We start from the raw sequence: 21924 nt of genomic DNA, 5'->3' as shown, positions 1-21924 counted from the left end.
TATAGGATAAAACAAAATGATTTCATTTCGTTAAAAATGAAGGAATATGAGGGTACGTACAAACCCATTTTCTACCCACAAATCATAAACTAATTTCTTATAAAATTGGATAGAAATAGAAGATATCTTGGCTACTCATATCGTCATAAAAAAACAGCATGTAATTTGAAGATAGCCTATATTATCAATGCTAATACCCATGCATACTCCTTGTTGGCTATAGAATATAAAAAACATTGTTATAACAACAAAAATGATAGCTTATATATTTTAGATATTTGTTACATAGCATTGAATGTATCCATGAGAAGAGGAGAGGAAATGACGGTTTTGTGTGGAGAGAATGTTTCCCCATTATTATTCCATGCAGATGCAATAAGTAGTGTAGTAATATGTTTTCATAATAAAAACTATGCAGCTAGAAAATACATTCTCCACCAGTCTTTACTATCCTCTCCACATGTTCCTATAGAGTGAATGATATCTATAGAAAATATATCTTTATCCCAATAAGCAACACATTTCAAAGTGGATGGAACTTATAATGGCTACAGGAAGATGCATAGTGGGTGACATGAAGATCTACTCACACATGAACATACTATGATAATAAAGATTAGTATAAGCAATCAATAATGAATTTTGCATATTTTGATCCCAAAACAATATTAATACTACTTATTTATATTAAACCATATGCAACGTTATAATGGAAAAATGGAATGATATGGGATAGAAATGGAATAAAGAAGTAGGAAAGTGCATAAGATAGATTAAAATAAAGCATTAAATAGGTTATAATTGGCTCTCATCACCATCCTCTAGGGCTTTTTTTCCCATTGGTCCATCTCTGCCTTTTATAACATATTTAGCAGTTACAAACTAATTAACTTTCCACTAATTCTTTAGTTACATGACTCTTGCTATTCCTTTTTGGTTACATCTCTACATGTTGATACATTTGTAATTGTATTAATATCTTGTATACATATTTATGCATTTGTAACAATATTTGGCTCAAAATTGCCAAATGATCTTTTATATTAAATCATTTGACTCCTTATACATTGCCAAAAATGTCATATTAAAACATAAATAAATGAAATCTTGATTACTTTAAGGTGTCCCTGCATCATACTCTCAAGATTCAAAAAAAATCCATGTCTCATCAAAATATCTTTGGACACCTAAAAATTGATTTCATGTTTTTTCATCTTTAAACTAATCTATGCCTCCTATCTTCTTCTTCTTCTTCAATGTCACCATTTCTCTCAAGCTTCCCTTTATCTGTGACTCCTATCAATGGAATTAATTGGTTGCTTTCAAGGTGATACTCTCAATTGAAGTTCACTCCTCCATGTTGCTAAAACCACCAACTTTTGTCCCTCACCAAGGAGTCCTCTCTTGCCTCTCTCTCCAATCTCTTGGTGACACAAAGTAGACCATCTCCTATAGCCCTTTTGTGCCTAGACCTCCATGTCCACCTATCTGAAGTGAGTCAACCGACACCTATAACCAAGTAACTTCAAAACAAGAATCAAACTACCCAACACTATCTAGTGTATATTATCTTCTATCTACATGCTCATAATCTTCTAAGCTCTAATACCAATCTAATGCAAAGAAATTAGAAGAAGTACAAATCTACAAACTCAATTTTGATTACTATCATAGTATTAGCAAAAGAAAGGCAGATATTTCACCATCACATATTCTATTGAATGAAAAACATGCTTCCTTTGATTTTTCAATATGAATTCCTATAGCAAAGCTCTTGTAATCATTACCATTCAACAATCACACTTTTAATTTTATCATCTCAATTCAAAGTCATTGACTTCTCTTATATCAAAACCATAAAACAAACACCCATGTTGAACTTGTAACTTCTCTGGTAGCTCGATATTAACATAATTAATCCATTGTATAACACCTTAATCTTTAATAACTTTAGGCTTTTTTAAAGCTTAAAACATTACCATTCTCTCAATCTGAAATATAAGTTGTATAACCCCATATAACCAATCATTGAATCACTCTTTGAAAAATTTTGTCCATAAATAAAATGATTCTTCTACAAACTATCCCATTCTAAACCATAATAATCAATGGATAAGGCTGAAAGTTACTATCAAAATGATGGGCCAATAAATTATTCTCTCTTTAGCCCATTAAAACCCTCTTAAAGTTTGGATTTTGTCTAGATTCAAATCTACACTATAGTGACTAATCCAAGCACATTAAAATTATATTTTTTCCAAGTTAAAATCTTCTCAACAAAAGCCATTGTATGCCATGCAAGAAGGGTTGCCCATTCTACTTTAAAAATGAGATTTGAGCCTTGTGCAAATGTAATCAATTCTTGAAGGAATTTTATTCCAAATAAAATGAATTGAAGAAAAAAAAAATCACAATATATAAGACATTTTAGAATATCAATTACTCATCCCAATACACTGAAACCAACACAAAGTAACACAAACTCTTTCATTATTCTATCTTTGAACTTAATACCAAGAATTACATTTGATTTATTCAATGATATTATCAAACTAAATGAACCAAGTTGTGAACAATTTATAGAACGATGAGCACTTGAAATTGAATACCAAACTAAAATAACTTCATTACTTCAAACTTCTAAACATTTGAAAATATAGATGGTCTTGATTGCCGACTGCTAGAGGACCTATTCCATATTTCTATTATTCCATCCCTTGGGCCTTTTTTCCCATTGGTCCATCTCTGCCTTTTATAGCATATTTGGTAGTTGCAAACTAATTAACTTTTCATTGATTGTTCAGTTACATGACTCTTGCTATTCCTTTTCGGTTACATCTCTACATGTTAATACATTTTTAATTGTACTAATATATCTTGTATATATATTTATATATTTGTAACTATATTTGACACAAAATTTCCAATTGATCTTTTACATTAAATCATTTTGACTCATTATACATTGCAAAAAATGTCATATTAAAACACAAATAAATGAAATATGTTGATTCCATTAAGGTGCCCCTACACCACATACCTTCTCCTTTTCCTCCAATCATTGCTAAATTATTGTCACTATTCATCTCCATTGTAGAATTCATTCAAAATTGTTAGAAGGGTGGATTTAATAGTTTGAGCACATAAAAGAATTAAGAAGGATACATAAAACTTACTCTTTTTTTGCTTCCTAGTTGAAGGTGTATTATCAATTTTACTAATATTTTACATGTTATTACTTATAGGAATTGTCAAAGAAAAACTCCACTACCAATTTTCTTCTTATAAATAGAAGATAGAAGAAATGTTTTGGTTGTAATTAGTTCTAGAACATGTTAGAAATGACATTATGTGTTATCACAAATAATGTGGAGGCTATATGAACTTGCAAGATACTAATTTCATAATGAATCCATCTCAGATGTTGACTAGATAATCAATTAGTTTTTATTTTCAAACATGCTCTTTGCCCAACTTAAAATTGAACTTAAATATCTAACTATTACCCAAATGTTTCCCCCAAAATATAATTAATGAAATTTTCTTGATTTTCTATATAAATATATCTCTACTTCTTAGACTTTACACAAACATGAATATGAATTTATGTTATCTTTGTGTCTTAAAAGAGACATATATAGATTTAGCAACCAAGTTAGCAAGTCATGCCACAATTTTTTATTTATTTTAGTGAGAATATGCTTTAATGAAATTGTAGAGTGAAGCCCAAAATGTCAATTTTCTTAATGGGAACAATTTTTGTTTGTATAATAATTTCAAATGTTTATTTATCATAATGGTTTCAAAAGTAGTGTTTGAGATTATAAAAAATCAATTTTAAAATTTATTCTAGGGTTTATTTCATCCTAGATTTAGGTGGTCTTCAATCTATTGCCATCTAAATTTGATAATTTTCAATTATTTTGATGGAATGAATGGTGAACTTCATAGTGAAGATCTATGTATTTTAAATTGGATATTATCTATAAGACTTGCATGGATTCAATTTATTTTTTTCATTTTCAATGACAATAAATTTCTTTTAGTAGTTTCATATTCTACCATTTCATTACATGGTGAAATTCTAAAAGATATTGTTGATAATGTAAAGATAGATATAGGTACCATATTCAATAATGTAGGAAGGCATAAATGCCTCCCTTTCGGGGACCAAGATATAGAGGAGTTTTCTTCATTTGTAAGACTAGAGGTTTCCATGGATGGGTGACAATGTTCAATCAAACCAAGGATTATCAAAAGGATGCCCCAGATTTCTTAGAAGTAATTAGGAGTTAGGGTTACATCAATAAAAAGATGCATCTCTTCTTAAGGAAGCATGATTGTCCCTGAAGCATGAAGTAGTAGTTACTAATTAGTTGAATTTTTTTGTAGCATGGGTTTTTATTTGAATCTTACTAGGATTCTTTGATTGTTCCAAAAAAAATTAGAAAAGCACGATAACAACTCTATATTGTTCATCCACAAATAAAAATATGGGACTTTTGAATATTAATCACATTAATGCATTTCAAGTTACCAAATATGTCAGAACTAGGATCCATCTAATAAAAGAAATCTAAGATGAGAGCTAGGACGAACATTCTACATACTAAAATCATATTAGGATTTCAACTACTCATTACACTCAATACTTTCAGGTTCTTTTCCGTTAAAGTATTTCCTAGTATAAAATCCCTAGAGAATGAATTATAAGAGGATGGGACAATAGGAAAAACCCTTCACACTTTCTAAGAACTATAGTGACTCTCTTCTTGCAAGCTACTCTTCTCACTACCTTTCTTCAACCTTAAGACTTTTATATCTCACTTGTCAATGAACAATATTGTATAAGGTCACACCATCAATTTCTAATATCTTTAATTACTTCCTAGGTCACATTTTTTTTGTAACAACACTAGAATTTCCTTATTTCTGAATTTTGAAACTAAACTCGCTATCATTTCCCTCTTCTGCACTTGTCTTTCCCCACCCCACCAAAGGCAGAGACTCAAGATACTTATGCATCACTTGTTAATTTTTAAAAATTACACATAGTATGAGAGAAACTCGTGCATGTTGTTTTGTTTTCCTATAATAATATTAGTTTATTCTAGTCACAAAAAATATGTTAGGAGTTTATGATATATTTAGAATATTTTCTTATTGTTATTAGTATTATCTACAACATTATTTATTAGAAGAATTGGATAATTAGGTAAATAAATATTATTTTGGAATATTTAGAATGTATATCAATGTTCTATTTTATAAAGTTATGAATATTTTAAAAATCTTGGAAAGCTAATTATCTTTATTTATATGGCTGAGATTACAAATAGTAAGGAAAACATAGTTACTATAACAAATAAATACATATGTTTTCTAAACTTTTAGATACAATTAGATAAATGTAATTTTTTAAACAGGGTTGAGTTAGATATTTCTACAAGAGGCTTGATCTATATCAAAGAGGTTTACAATGAGTCCTTTCTAAAATTAATTTTTATACTTTCCTTTTTTGCAATCAAGTTTATTGTGTTTTCTAGTGATGATGGGTATTCTAAAACAATTTGAGAGGCTATAGAGGAAAATAGATTTCCAAGCTATCCATGATTGTAAGTTGTTGTAATATTCTCTAGTAAGTAATTGGAATTGGCTCTACCACAACCAAAATTGACTCTGGCTTTAGCTTTTCCATCTCTACTTCTCCCACTATCTATGAAGCCTCTTACTCGATTCTTTATGATGTACTTCTATTTGGATAAACCTATATAGCATTTCTTCTTTAACTATAATAATTTTTGTGAAGGGGTGCATTGATAATTGCATTATTATACTAACTCAAATTCATCTCTTCTTATTTTTCTCTCAACAAAGCTATAAATATATGTGGATCTTTTGTAGGGTCCTAGAATCACAAATTCCCTTAGATTTTCCATCTTCCTATTCAAAAACTCTACTAGAAGAGGAAATTGAAAATGAAATAGGGGAAAATATGAATTCCAATAAAGACTATTTTTTAGAGGCTTTTCGAGTAACTAAGCATGAAGCGTCTAAGATAAAATCACCTGACCAACATATCTATCAATGAGAGGAAGGTGAAGAAGTATCCAACCTATGTTCAACCAATAATAGATGGATCTGGTTTCCCTTAATAAATTGATTTCTCTATTGCTTCAATTGTATAACCATGTACTATACAATATCACAACCCCATATAATCTAATGACTTAAAATACCATATTACATAATTTTAATGATGCATGCAAGTTGAAATTTGAGTCTCTCAAAAATATTGTTGTGATGATCTAATACCCAAATCCCAACATACATTTGCAATCATTGAGTTGGGGAAGTCCATCAACTATTGATTTTGTTTATATTTGTTATATTTAATAGTGTAGATAGATAATAGTTTCCTTATTTAAATATTTTGATGAAGATAACCATTTGGGAATCTTTTCCATCAAGTTTTATATTTGAAAGAAAAGAAGAAGATTTTTTTTTTTCTAGTCAAATAAAATAATAAGATATTCCTTAATCATCAATGCATTTTAGAGAACTTCATTTTTTCAAGAGAATCATGTATTCTTGATGTATGTTGGTAAGGTATACATCATGTATCTCCAAGGTATGATTAGCCATAAGATTTAAAAAGTAAGGTACATATGGTCTATGTACATTCTTATTCAAATTCAATGACCTCTAGAGTTTCAAGTGTATAATGCAAATTATAATTGTTAAACTTACTTTATCATGGACCTAATAATATATTTTTAGTGTCCATGTAATATTTCTAGAAAAAAGTGAAGGTTCCCTTGATTTGAGGAAATTCAAGATGGTAAAATTATAATCTAAGGAAATGGATGGAGTTAGATGGCTGTCATTATAATCTAACAACTAGATTGGTGAAGAATGGAAGTCCCAAAGAATGCTTCCACAACATTATAGTGATTAGCAAAGGCATTGACCTTAAAATTAGGTAAAAGACTCATATCATTACTTGAATTTTTCTAGGAAATGACCTTTCTACATCACATGGCTCCATAAGAAAAAGAGAAAAAAATAATAGAATTTTCATCCTAGAGCTATATCAACCTCTATCTTGAAAATTTCAACATCTTATGAGTTATCTCATCTTAATTAGGGGTGGATATTTTTTATTGTTCAAGTCTCAATTCATTGTTCTTAGTTCTTTTAAGTGGTATATTAGGTTATGAAAGGTAATGACACATTGTATTAGAATAGATGAAATCTAAAAGAATTTGAAGTGCAAGGGAAAGCTATTTCCACAACTTGAAAAATGATACTCATCTCTCTTGTTGTTTCTCAACCTACCCCTCAAAACTAGATAGAGATTCATAATTTAGTATTAACATATAATAATCAAGTAATAATTTATTTTTATCAAAATTTATACACTACATTGTTACTAGTAGACATCTTTGTCATTCATTTCATAAAGGGATTTTTTTTTTGTGTACCTTTAGTATTTTTCATTAATTAGATACATGTAAACAAGGGAATAAGTAAATATGTACTCAAATCATGATTGTTGAATGACTACATTATTGTTAACTAACTTTAAGAATATAATTAAAAATAAAGGAAAAGGGACACATACATGCCTTACCTTTATTATTTGATTCATTTTTTTATGTAGTGTACTAACAACCTTCATTTGGGCATAATATAAATTAATCATGTATGATGATGAACAAAGATGATATATGTTTAGTATATTTTACTCCAAGAACCTTTCTTTGTAGCTAGGGACTCGCTTGGATCATCTGCTTCATTGACACTTTCAAATTGATTTTTTTCCTACAAATTGGACGTTAAGGTTCAAATGCCTCTAGTCTAACTCTACACTTCATATTTAAGAGTGTTGAAAACAATGAAACTTAGTTTCTTTTGTGGCTTCTCAATTAGGAGAAATTGAGACATCTATCAAGGTCATTTTGACAAAATATCAGTTTAGGGAGAAGTAATTGATAAGTGGTTAAGTATTGTATTTCGTAATGACCACATATAAATCATGAATGTGATGAGGGAAGTGCTAGGTCTTTAGCTTTAGCTCACCCATAATAGGCATAGGGTTAACTAAGACATGCCATTATTTTTCTTCTCCATGCTCTTATATATGGGAGTTTCTAGGGTATGGCTAAAGATGATCACTTAGATATTGTTTAATCATAAGCATCTTGTACAAAATTGATGTTATGCTTGACAATGTGAATGGGGAACATTGGGGCTCTTGTTGTTCCCCTACTAGAAAAGTAACACATTTGGATACCTCACATGATAAAGCATGTAATTATATATACTAAAGATTTACAATATTTCTAGGATTAGTAGGGTGACATACACACACATTAATTTTGTCCTCTATTTTGAAAAAAAATTAAGGAACTCAAATTGGATGATTAGCATCAGGACTATCTAGCCAATTAAGGGTTTCTTAATGAATATGAATTAACTAAACATGGCATTGAGGAGATTGTTGGGCAACTAGAGTTGGGGAGCTGAGAGGAGTGGATTTTTGAAGATTAGTGGAACATAAAAGATGTCACACACTTAAGCCTGCACGTGTAGATATTCTTTCATAATGATTAAGGACATTCAATCTGATTTTTTTAATCTATTTTGAACATAGTCTCTAATTATTTTTATTAAATGATAGATACTAATAAAATATATGAATTTTTATATAGAAGTCTAATTCTTTTATTGTTAGTCTCACCTATTAATAGGAAGGAACTAATGTTTTTGGTGAATGCCTTTAGCATTAGTTTGATTTCTATAATTTTATTTTTCCCTATCTTTACTAATGTTTCACTTGTCTTTTATTTTTATATTCTATTCTTTACCAAAATTTCTTTTTTCTGATTGGACTTTGACAATTTTGCTGGGGTTTTTCTTATTTTTTTCCATTCAAAAATTCAAATAAATTTCAATAGATATTTATTGAATGAAACTTCTTGATTTGTCAAATATCTATATTGGGATTATTATGGCAATTCAACTTTGACGGTGAAATTAAATTATAATCACCGTTTCAATTTTTTAGAGCTCAGAAGTAATAGACCCATTGCTATTATGAGCATAGATGTATTAGGAAAATCCAAACAAACTAATTCTTTTTTTTTTTCACAATTTTACTATTCTTATAAAAAGCTTTTGATAGGAGGTTCCAATAAAGTTTTGCAATTTTATATTTTATTAATTGTTGAAAGTTTTATAATAAGAATAAAAACTAAACTTTCAAATTCTAAAGAAAATATTATATATATTAACTATTAAACTTTCTCCCCAAAAAAATTCTTTTTCAATGTTAATTATTACAAAACTTATAATTATTAATGAAACCTTAAAGAGTATTTACTATTGATCTTTTTAATTTAATTTATTTCTTTTTATCATTTCTATTTTTAAATCAATATTAATAATAAATCAGTCTACATTAACTATTCTTTGGTAAAAATAAGTAGAGAGAAACCCAAGATGGAAAAGCTAACAACTTACTATTGTAGGCTCTCATCTTTATTTACTAAATATTTTAATTTCCACTAAATACGAATTTATTTTACTTTTTTATTACTATGATAATTAATTTAACTTAGTTAATATTTAATATAAATTTTTAAAATCATTTTCCAATTTTAAAATATTTTCTATCCTTAATTTTGAAACGCATTTTTTTTTTAAATATTTACGTTCTATCAAATTCTTGCACAAAGAGGGACTAAAGCTCTCCACAGCTCTTGTTTACATTTGAATTCTATACATAACTCCTCTTAGCTTATGCCTTGAACAAGTACTAGTATATCTTAAATTATAAAATTCCATAGACATTTATAAATAATTCAGAACAATTCAATTAGGAATTTCATCGCATGATTTATAATACCATAATTTAAATACACCTATTCATGAAAATTTATTCTAGAAATACATGGCTCGCCTCCAATTTTCCTTCTATTAAAAATCAAAGCTTACCTTTCGAAACAGCTGGCCATTGAACCAGTGCCACAAAAAAAATTACAGAACAAAACTAATGTCTACCAAATATTCCTTTGCGTGTAACATAATCATTAGATTCTTCAGACAAAATTCGTGTCCGGGAATCAGCGTAACCACAAATAAATTTATTCTATTCTTTTTCTCATTCTCCTGGTTTAGTTATTTAGTATTGGACGGCTGAAAGCATTTAATACTACGGATAAACAATGAAAAAGTTTTGAGCTTATCTCTTCATCATATTTCTTTATTAATTCTAGGTAACACCTCTTTTTCTCCATGCCATTCTATAATGCTTCATGTCATTTTCAACTAAGGCGAAGAGTCTAGGCAGCTCTTTCATGCCACAATCATTCATCTTACTACCACCTAATCCACTCATACTTTCTTTAAGTATCTAGAACTCCTGTATTGTATCAAATGTATACTGGCCATGTTTTCTTAAAGCATCCATCTCAGAAATTTCTTCCTTTGACAGTCATTAGCAGCATTGTAGCAAAAAGGATCCTTGATGGGCTGGCATCCGGAGAGTGCAATAAATGCATATCTTGATACAATAAAACTGGTAAATTCTCTTGACGCTAATTATCCTTTCAATTGAATATAGATAACCCTAATCGAATTGTTACTCTTTGGAAGGCATGCAATATGGTATTGTAATTTGGTCTAGCAATTCAAAATTGATCAGGGCTTCGAGAATTGGAGAATTTGCTATCAAACAAAATGTAAGAGATCAAAATTTTGTCAGAGGGAAACTCCATCTACGAATTTAGCCAATATCTTGAATTCCAAAGGGTTTTGTTGGTATAGCGACTATATAGTGGGTTCAAATTGTGGTTGTATTCAGCACTATCATGTAAGAGGTGTGGGTATAATGATAATGACTCTATCTCTACTAAAATCCCTCTCCACCATCTATACATACATACTTTTAGTGCATGATAGCAAAATCTACAAATTTTGTGGAGGGAGAAACAGTTTCACAATATTCATCCTCCTTACAAATTGTTAGTCTAACATTGCTATGTTCTTGTTATTTGTAGAGAACAGAGAGAAGATCGACATGGTTGGAGGATAGTGAACCCCAGAGCAGCGAATTCATATCAGCTTTGGCAGCGGGAATGAAGGCACAACTTATTGTACAAGTTTGTTCTTGTGTAGCTGCCTCCACTGTTGGGCTTGCAAATGCTGCTCGCCATACTGGGGGCCGATTTATCTGTATTTTAGAGGAGGAAGAAACTCTCAAGGAGATGCAGAAGACAATAAAGGAGCTGGGCATGGAAGATATTGCAGAATTTGTTGTAGGAGATGCCCAACAAATACTTCCCACTTACAAAAACATAGATTTTGCAGTTATCGACTGCAAGATAGAAGACTATGGAGGAGTATTTAAGCACTTGAATATAAACACCACTCGCGCTGTTGTAATTGCTGATAATATGTTTGATAGAAAAGCCACTTTTGTGTTTCCGAAGGGGTTTAAGAGGAATTTGGGTGCCCAATCAACTACCCTTCCCATTGGCAGAGGCATAGAGATCACCAGAATTGGTAGTACTGTTATTCACAAATGTACTTCCACAAAGATAATTAAGGATGCATAAGAGGAGGCCTGAATAATAAATGTACTAGTAAGCTTTTAAAAGCTGCGTAATGTATTTGTAGGAGGTTGCATATGGAGAAGAATAACTCCTTATCCACTCATGTAATTATTGTAATAGGTGCACAGTTTGACACATCATCTGAAATGTTTTCTCAATTTCAGATATTCGTTGTAAAGTCCGTTCTGTTTGAAATCATTCAACTTTCTTTTGGTTAAGAAATTTGCAAGTATAAGACAATAGTGTCAATGGCATAAAAAGATTGTACATGTTCTCTTAATACTTTTGTAAGAGATTGTAGTGTCATCTTGAATGTGTATGTCCCTTTACATGCAGTTGGGTCTTAAGATAGTTTTGGAAAAGATTGAATGAAAACAAATAACAGAGAATACTGTGGACACTTCTACGTAAAGCAAATGTAAATCCCCCAAAACATCAAAACCTTATCCATTTCAGAGGGTACAATATCAAACAAAGATAAAAGAAGCGAGGAAAAAAACACTCTAGTGCCCATCTGAATAAAGCATTGCGGGTAGCTTTTGAATCGACTAGGGTGTGATCAAAACGGTAGCGAGAAAATAAAAGAGACACGTGGTCCAACGTGGTGACTAGAAGATGAGAAGCCAACAAACATCGAATTTACAACATGATTATAGTTTGAATTTATCAAACAGCATAGCAATAAAGAAGCACATTGAATTATTCCTGATTATAGCTACGATTCCACAATCAAGGCAAGAAATACAAATGTCTTACTACTCTACAAAAGCACACACGAGGAAACCCACGTTTCTTCCGTAAGGTCTTGCAATACTCTATGAATATTTCAATGATGTTTTCATCTAGATGATATACGAAAGATTACTCTAAATATTTAACCCCTCAACCCATCAAACCTTTGGCAAAATGGACTTTCACAATAGCTAAAAATACTATAATGCACTATAATGACGTTGTCTGATTGGAAATCCAAAAGGAAGAACTGGGAATAGATTCATAGCTTTCAAGAGCTTTCAATAGCTCTAGTCTCTGAAAAATAAACTGCTTTTGATATTTAATATTGTAGACTGGCAGTTGTGTTAGTGTACGCCATTGGCTATATGAAGTTTCCTCAAAAGCTGATTTGGTTATAGAATACATTTACCTTTTATGTTATGACATATACAAAAGTGTTGGGAAGATCCAGTTATTTCTATGACTGGCTGTAGATCGTTTAATGTTCTGTCTTTATTTTCTAAGTCTCCGTTTCCTAGAAATTTTCATATTATTTTGAAGCCCTTTATAAAAGAGGCACATGTAAATATTTTGAGACAAGGAATAAGAATAAAGTTCTGTAAAGCAGCAGATTTAGATTCCTTTTATACGCTCCCCAAGACTCTTGAACAAGAGCCCATCGTAGTATTTCTAATTTTTCAGTCAGGAGAGTGTGTTGGCGGTATTCATTTCTGCCATTAATAGCAGACAGCCAGCCCACAACTCCGCCGTCCATCCACCGTCCACAATAAATTGCATAGCAGGCACTCTGTCGTTCCAGCTGCCCATGTTTTTAATATATGTAATATTATATTTAATATAGTGTAACATGTGTAAAATATGTTGTGTGTAGAGAGTTCTCATACCCTCTATAAATAGAGGCCTTATGTAATGCATTTGTGCAAGGCAGTGAGGCAATAAAATCAGTTATTATCTCTGTGTATTTGTCTCTCTTTGCCTTCAAATTGGTATTAGAACTTGAAGAGCTGAGCCTAGGAGGAATTATGTATTGATATGTATAACTGCTGTAGCAGTGAATGGAGCTTCTAATGTTTTCTTGATTGCAGATCATTATCAGCTTCTAAAGTTGGAGACTAGTGGCTGCCAAGATTGAGAAAAGAAAAGATCTCAATTTAATGTTTGAAGAAGGTATGAGTTGATTTCTTGGAGTGAAGTCTAATGATAAAAAAAATTGTTAAAAGGAGAAAATAAGCATTATATTGTTGTTTGTTTAAGCTATATGTCATTGGCTTAGACTCGTTTGGTGGATTTACTTTGTAAAGCAAAGTTTAAAATTGTAAGGTGCAGTTGTAACTGTGTATTAATATGGCTTCAGGAAGTAGTATAGCTCAACCACAAATTCTAATATTTTCTGGTAAAAATTATGAATTTTGGGCTATAAAAATGAAGACACTATTTTGTTCTCAAGGCATATGGGATCTTATTGAAAAGGGTTTTATTGAACCACAAGATGAGTCTACATTAACACAAGATGAAAAGGATAAATTACAAGATAACAGGAAAAAGGATGCTAAAGTGTTGTTTCTAATTCAACAATCTTTAGATGAATCAATTTTTCCTAAGGTTTGTGCTGCTAAAAAGTCTAAAATTGCATGGGATATTTTAGAAACAGCGTATCAAGGGACATCAAAAGTTAAGATTGCTAAATTGCAAACTTTAAGGCGTGATTTTGAAAATTTGCTTATGAAGGATTCAAACTCAGTTGATCAATTCCTAAATCAAGTAATGAATGTGGTTAATCAAATTAGATCATATGGTGATGATTTGATAGATCAAAAAGTTGTTGAAAAGATACTTCGTTGTTTTCTTAGAAAATTTGATGCCATTGTTGTTGCCATTGAAGAATCTAAAGATTTGACAATACTATCTATTGATGAATTGATGGGCTCACTTTTATCTCATGAATCAAGAATGAACAAAAATAACAATTCTTCTTTTGAGAATGCATTTAGATCGCAGGTATCTTTTGGTAGAGGAAGAGGAAGAACAAACTACAGAGGAAGAGGAAGAGGTAGAAGCATAGATGGATGTGGAAGTCCAAATCAAGAAGAGAGAACAAATCAATCCATTCAAAGTTTGAATAGAGGACATGGTAGAAGTTCATTCCAACACCCATCATCAAGGTTTGATAAATCTCGAATTCAGTGTTATTATTGTAAGAGATTTGGTCATATTGCAAGTGAATGTAGAAAGAAACAAGAGCATATTGAAAAGAATGGTGCTAATTACTCAGATGTATCTAATAACAATTCAAGAAGTTTATTTATAACTTGTAATGTTGCTCAAGAAAGCTCTAGTGATATATGGTTCCTAGATAGTGGATGTAGTAACCATATGACTGGAAATAAAGATTTGTTTGCTAGCTTGGATGATTCTGTAAAATCTGAAGTAAAGCTAGGAAATGATAGTAAAGTCTTTGTAATGGGAAAAGGTGTTATAAATGTCTTGACAAAAAATGGAGGAAAAAGATATATTCTTGATGTGTATTTTGTGCCTAGATTAAAACACAATCTCATGAGTGTTGGTCAACTAGTACAAAAGGGTTACAAAGTTTCTTTTGATAATGATGTTTGCACAATCTTGGATAGAAATCCTAGTGGCAGGTTAATTGCAAGGGTCAACATGACACAAAATTGAATGTTCCCCCTCCAGATTCATTGCATTCAAGGAGGAAAAGAAGTTAGTTTCAAGACAGTATACTTAGATCAGTCGTGGCTATGGCATTTGAGGTATGGTCATCTTCATTTTGATGCTTTAAGCTTATTATAAAAGAAGAATATGGTGAAAGGATTGCCTCAAATATTGAAACCACCAAGTTCATGTGAAAGTTGTATTTTGGCAAAACAACATAGAGAAAGCTTCCCAGTAGGAGTTTCATATAGAGCAAGAGCACCATTGGAATTAGTTCACACTGATATATGTGGACCTATGCAAACTCCATCTTTAGGAGGAAGTATATATTTCCTAACATTTATTGATGATTTTAGCAGGAAGATTTGGATATACTTTCTCAAACAAAAAAGTGAAGCTTTTGAAAAGTTCAAGGAGTTCAAAAATTTGGTTGAAAAACAAAGTGGTCACTACATCAAGGTATTGTGATCTAATAGAGGTGGTGAATTCAGTTCTAATGATTTTCTAGAATTTTGCAGATTTCATGGAATTAAGAATCAGTTTACCACAAGGTACACACCACAAAAAAATGGTGTAGCAGAAAGGAAGAATAGAACCATAATGGAAATAGCAAGGAGTATGTTGAAGGCCAAAAATCTATCCAATGAGTTTTGGGCAGAAGTAGTAGCATGTGATGTATACATTTTGAACAGGAGTCCTACAAAAAGTGTTAAGAACACAATTCCACAAGAAGCATGGAATGGTAAGAAACATACAGTATCCCATTTAGATTTTTTGGCTGTTTTGCTTATTCATTACTTCCATCTAAATTGAGAAATAAATTGGATGATAAAAGTGAAAAATGCATCTTTATTGGTTATAGTGAAGAATCAAAGGCTTATAGATTGTATAATCATGTTTCAAAGAAATTGATCGTTAGCAGGGATGTTAAATTTGAAGAAGAAGATTCATGGCATGAAAATAATAACAAACAAGTCACAAGAGGAGCACCAATATTACAAGGTGATGATGAATTAAAGGAACAAGGGACTCAATCAACACCCAATACTCCACCAAGGAACTTTTGCAAGGTGCCTCACATCCAAGTTCAAATGTAAGTGATAAATATGATTCAACATTCTCAACACCAGGTTACAAAGGTAAGAAGACAAGAAGCTTAAAAGAAATATATGATCAAGAAGAAGAGAATGTAGATATTTAATCAATTTTTTCTTTATTTTCTTGTGATCCATTGTATTTTGATGAAGCAATTAAAGAAGATAAATGGATCAAGGCAATGGATGAAGAAATTGACTCCATTGAAAGAAATAACACATGGGAATTAATGGATTTACCTAAAGGAAAAGAATGTATAGGAGTCAAATGGGTTTACAAAACTAAATTTGATGAAAAGGTGAAATTGTTAAGCACAAGGCAAGACTAGTTGCTAAAAGTTTTTCACAACAATATGGAGTTGATTATAATGAAACATTTGCTTCAGTTGCTAGACTTGACACAATTCGAACTATTTTAGCAATAGTAGCACAAAATGATTGGAAAGTGTATCAAATGGATGTAAAATCAGCTTTTTTGAATGGTTTTTTGATGAAGAGGTATATTTTAAACAACCACCTGGTTATGAGGTTAATGGGCATGAAAATAAGGTATATAAACTAAACAAGGCACTTTATGGTTTGAAACAAGCTCTTAGGGCTTGGTATAAGAGGATTGATTCATACATGATAAGTAATCAATTCGATAGAAGTAACAATGAGCTCACATTATATGTTAAGACTAATAAGGAAGGTCATATTTTGATTGTATGCTTGTATGTTGATGACTTGATATTCACTAGAAATCTACCAGTAGACATGTTCAAGTCAAAAATGATGAAAGAATTTGAAATGACAGATTTGGGGTTGATGAGATATTTCTTAGGTATTGAAGTTATTCAATGTGACAAAGGTATCTTCATTTGTCAATCTAAGTATATAAAGGATGTTTTAAAGAGATTTAAAATGATGAATTGCAATCCAGTGTCAACTCTAGTTGCAACAGGAACAAAACTTAGCAAGGAAGAAAATGGCTCAAATGTTGATCCAACTATGTTTCAAAGACTTGTTGGAAGTTTAATGTATATGACAGCTACAAGGCCAGACATCATGTATAGTGTCAGTTTAATGTCAAGGTTCATGGAATCACCACAAAATTCTCATTGGCAAGTTGGAAAAAGGATATTGAGATATATTGCAGGAACAATGGGATATGGAATCCTATATTCCAAAGCTAACAATTTTGGTTTGATTGGTTATACTGACAGTGATTTTGCAAGTAGCATTGATGACAGGAAGAGCACTTCTGGATATATCTTTCACCTTGGATTAGGAGTTGTATCATGGGCATCAAAGAAGCAACCTATAGTGATGATCTCATCAGCTGAAGCAGAATATGTAGTTGCCACTTCCACAGCATGTCAAGCAGTATGGATGCATCGAATTTTGTTTGATCTTCACCATCATCAGGAGGAACCAACACTAATTCTTTGTGATAACAAATCAACAATAGCATTATCTAAAAATTATGTATTTCATAAGAGGAGCAAACATATTGATACAAGGTACCACTTCATCAAAGAATTGGTCAAGAATGGAGAAATCCACCTTGAGTTCTGCAAATCTGAAGATCAATTGGCAGATATATTCACTAAGCCATTGCCAAATAATAACTTTGAATATTTGCGAGAGAAATTAGGTATTACTGATGCAAAATTTTTTAACGACAAAAATTAAGGGGGAGTGTTGGCGCTATTAATTTCAGCCATTAATAGCAGACAGCCAGCCCATGTCTAGCCCACAACTTAGCCGCCCATCCACCATCCACAATAAATTGCATAGCAGACACTCTTTCGTTCCAGCCACCCATATTTTTAATATATGTAATATTATATTTAATATAGTGTAACATGTGTAAAATGTGTTGTGTGTAGAGAGTTCTCATACCCTCTATAAATAGAGGCCTTATGTAATGCATTTGTGCAAGGTAGTAAGGCAATAAAATCAGTTATTATCTCTTTGTATTTGTCTCTCTTTGCCTTCAGAGTGCAATAAGACAAGAAGGAAGACTTTGCACGAAATAAACATTACAAACCATTTAAAAGAGATGCAATCAGTGCACTAGAGTCACTGTGTATAAACTGCCACCCAAGTAGGGGTTTGCTGAATTTTTCTCGCATAATTTCATGGTACGTCTAGTTATTGGTGTTAATTTGAAGATATGACATGAGTATAATTTTGTTTTGCCTCATAGAAAATTCCATGATTCAGAGATAAGAATTACAATTGTGGGTAACCAAAATGAAAACATTATTTCAATTTCTAGATTTAGTAGAGAATGTAAGGGAACAATTTGAGGACTTAAGCTTATCACATTCTAAGGCTTGATTCTTAGACTAAATGTGTTAAATAGTAAAAATTAACTTATTTTTCCAAGCTTAATTTCTTCCTTAGTGTGTGATGTTTAAGAGTGCCCAAGAATTTACAATAGCAGATTATGAGACAATGTTGACCAATATTAGTAAAGATGGATTCGAGGAGAATAAGGAAATGATGGAAGAGCTTTGCAATATATTCAACTAGTCATGAAGACTTTTTCTTTTTTGGTTTTTCTATTTGACAGAAATGAAAATACAACTTTTTTTTTGGATGAATATTCCTTTTCAATTAGTAAATAATATACTTAGTTACAATTCACAAAAAAGGGGTCAGGGGATACAAGATCACCCCGAGAAAGTTCACATGGCCATAGCTGGAATCAACAACTATTCATCAAAAAAACTTATAAAAAACAACCCTCAGGCAACCAATGCAATGCAAGCTGAGGGGGGTGGTTCATCCCGATCATGAAATCCCCAATCATCCCTGGGATTGGTAGGCAGGTTGGGAACAATCCAGCCATCAGCAGCATCATTGGGGGCCTAGTCTTCATCTTTGGTATCAATCCGTGAAGGTGAAATAGCCAACTCCAGGTGAAAGGGGAATTCAACTTGTGCCACCATGGGGTAGGGAAGCCGAGCGGCAATGCCAACCACCATTGCCACCATTGGGAGAGTGGTGGCGGGAAGCCTGCGAGCATTGTGTGCGAGTAATAGCCAAAAGAACTGTGCCCCCAGCGGTGGCCCCTAGGCAGAGTAGTATCAACTGAAGCAGCAAAAGGTACTCTAGCAACTGTACAAGGAGCATTACCCCAATGATTGAGAAGCTCCTGAAGGTGGGCTACCTCCAAAGCCACCTTATTGGTGTGTACTTGAATCTACATCATTACATTGTTGCCAATGCATGCTTTAGTGTACATAGCAACATTTATGTCAAAAAAACTGTGAGTGAAAAGAAGAATGTTTCTATCTTTCCATAGAGTAAACAAAATCTCCATCCTGAAAGTATGCCAAATCTGGGTAAATTTTCCAAGGAACTTGGGAGAGTCACCTAAAATAACCATATGCCAAGAAAAAGATTCAAGCCAAAATAACTTAAAGAAATCACGAATCCGGTGCCAATAGTTTTGAGCACATCTACAAAACCAAAAATTATGCAAAAGAGTCTTTGGCTGCTCACAAAAAGGACACCGGGGATTTGGAACCCCAATATGCTTGAGCTGAGGCCCAAGGGGAAGACCTTGAAAAACTAGGCACCAAGCAAAGTGAGCAATCTTGGGCTCTATAATGGCACTCCAAATAGTGTTAAAATGCTTTCTCCACTAAGAAAGGGAAGACTGCAAATGCTAGTGCTAGTTGAGGGTATCCACCATCGAAAAATGTGGAGAAAACCATCGATACCCCAAAATTGGCTTGTATCTGGTGAAGAGAGTGGAAAGATAACACTTCCAATCTATCCAGTAAGGTCAAACAGACTAAATACCCACCTTGTGAATTAAGTGATCTGGAATTGCAAAAAGCAACAAATCAAAAGTCTATCAATTTGAACGAGCAAGATGAAACTAGACTTACATATCTTCCCATGATCTGAGACTCCAAGAGATGTTGGAAAAGAGGTCCTTAGGAATCTTTATGCCACATTTGAAAAAATCTAGAGCACTAGCATCTTGAGTCTTGGCCAGAGGAATACCTTGGATGGCAAACAGTGGAGACCATCAAATGTTCTGCTAGTTCAAAGAGAGCCCATCATGGAACCCATCACTAGACCATCAAATCCAAGGCTTGATAGCTTCCCAAGCTTTCCATATGCTCTTAATAAAAAAAGAGTCATGTATGTGCACGGGTTCCCACATGATGAGAAGGGTTTGAAAGCCAATCCCCTTCCATGCAGACCTATTAATAGGTAACCCAAAAGAAATGCAATGTCAAACCAAAACTTTCCAAGCTTTGTCTCCAGTAATGGCATGTATAATCCATTTACCACAAAGAGTCAGACCTTTCTTCTATGTGGAGAGAAGGCCAAGGCTCTAGACTCTTTAGGGAGACAACAAAAATCCCAACCAACTCTGTGAAATCCATGAAGGTCAAAACTAGAAGCGCAAAGAAAATCATAGAGCAATTCCTCTAATTTCAAATAAGAGGCTTTGGAAGGAGCCCAACAAGAAGAATAATAAACATGCATAGCCGCCAGAAATTTTGAGCAAATCTAACATTTGCTCGCAAGAGAAAGGGGTTTAGTAAGCCAATAGTCAAGCTTCTTTGCAATCTTGACAAGCACAGTGTTCCACAAATCAACGAGTGAAGCTTGAGAGGCAAAAGGGATGCCCAAAATGAAAAATCCCCTGATGTGTGACCCATTTCCATTAAAATTGGTCAACCCAAGGTAAAGCTAGCAAAAAATATTATCAATAACAGAGTGTTTTGTGCCATTGAATAGCTAAGCTAGAGGCTTGACAAAAGGTGTATAGGCATTGCAAGGCATTAGTGGTGTTTTCCTCATCCTCCAAAAGAGTGAGAAAGGAATCATAAGCAAAGTGTCCATTGACCAACTGAGAAGAGGAATCTAGAATGGAAATGCAACAAACCAAACCAAAAGAAATGGAGTGGGCTAGCAAGTAACCAAACCCTTCAACAAGAAGAACATATAAAGTTGAAGCCAGAGGGCAACCCTGTCGAATGGAGTGAAAGAGCCCAAAGGATTTAGATTGAGAGCTATTGATAGTAAGACAAGCATTAGCATCTCCAAAAAGCATCTCCATAGACTGAGGAAAATTGGAATTGAAACCAATAGCTTGGAGCATAGCCAATATGAAAGGCCATTCAATCTAGTCATAGGCTTTGACAAAATCAATTTTCAAAAACACAGATGGCTGATTGGATTTTTTAGCCAACTCCATGCCTTCTCGGACAACAATGATGTTGTCAAGAATATACCTAGACTTAATAAAGCCAATTTCCTCTGGCTGCACAATTAAAGGTAGGAGATGGAAAATTTTAAGAGAAATTGCCTTAGAAATAATCTTATAAGAGACATTAAGTAGGGTAATGGGCTGCCAGTTACAAATATTCTTAGGATCACTAGCTTTAGGTATGAATTTGATGTTTCCTTTGTTGATAATAGCTCCTAGAATCTTAGAATGATAGGCTTCAAGATAAACTTTGTGCAGGTCAGGACCATAGACTCCCAGAGGTGTTTGTAAAATTCATAGGGAAACCCATCACACCTAGGGAACTTGTCATCAGCCATGGAAAAGACTACCTTCTTGAGGTCTCAGATGGTGAGAAGTTGCTCATAGAAAATATGTTGCTCAACCATAGGCTGTTTGGAGTAATAGAAATACACTTTCTAAGCTTCCTCCTGACCAACCGAATTTCCCTGTGAAGCAAACACATTTTCATAATGGTGAACAAAAGCTTGTAGGATGTTAGGGAGACTACAAAGAATAGAACTACCTTTTTTTGATCTTTTTAATCCCAAGATTGCTATGATGT

General features: G+C 32.6%; 1 protein-coding gene and 1 long non-coding RNA gene across 6 annotated transcripts in view; one reads left to right on the top strand and one right to left on the bottom strand.

Moving 5' to 3' along the window:
* Positions 1–748: 748 nt before the first annotated feature.
* LOC149569122 (uncharacterized) overlaps positions 749–21924 on the bottom strand; it is an 82732-nt gene continuing 61556 nt past the window's right edge. For 3 of the 5 annotated variants that reach the window (XR_016362706.1, XR_016362708.1, XR_016362702.1), the window contains exon 3: positions 749–1509. This is a non-coding gene — a long non-coding RNA (uncharacterized LOC149569122). Of the gene's footprint in view, positions 1524–21924 lie in introns of all 5 variants that reach the window. The other 2 variants (XR_016362707.1, XR_016362703.1) reach the window with 2 other exon arrangements.
* Positions 10164–11840, top strand: LOC149569123 (uncharacterized). The gene is made up of 2 exons (XM_089817698.1): positions 10164–10585; positions 11064–11840. Exons 1-2 carry the CDS (start codon positions 10532–10534, stop codon positions 11619–11621), a joined length of 612 nt encoding a protein of 203 aa, XP_089673824.1. The 5' UTR covers positions 10164–10531; the 3' UTR covers positions 11622–11840.

This window comes from Cupressus sempervirens, chromosome 3 (genome assembly GCF_028749045.1).
Source record: "Cupressus sempervirens isolate cs-2001-9-10 chromosome 3, ASM2874904v1, whole genome shotgun sequence".
NCBI lineage: Eukaryota > Viridiplantae > Streptophyta > Pinopsida > Cupressales > Cupressaceae > Cupressus > Cupressus sempervirens.
The sequence above is the reverse complement of the archived record's forward strand: the minus strand, read 5'-3'. Positions and strand labels throughout refer to the sequence as shown.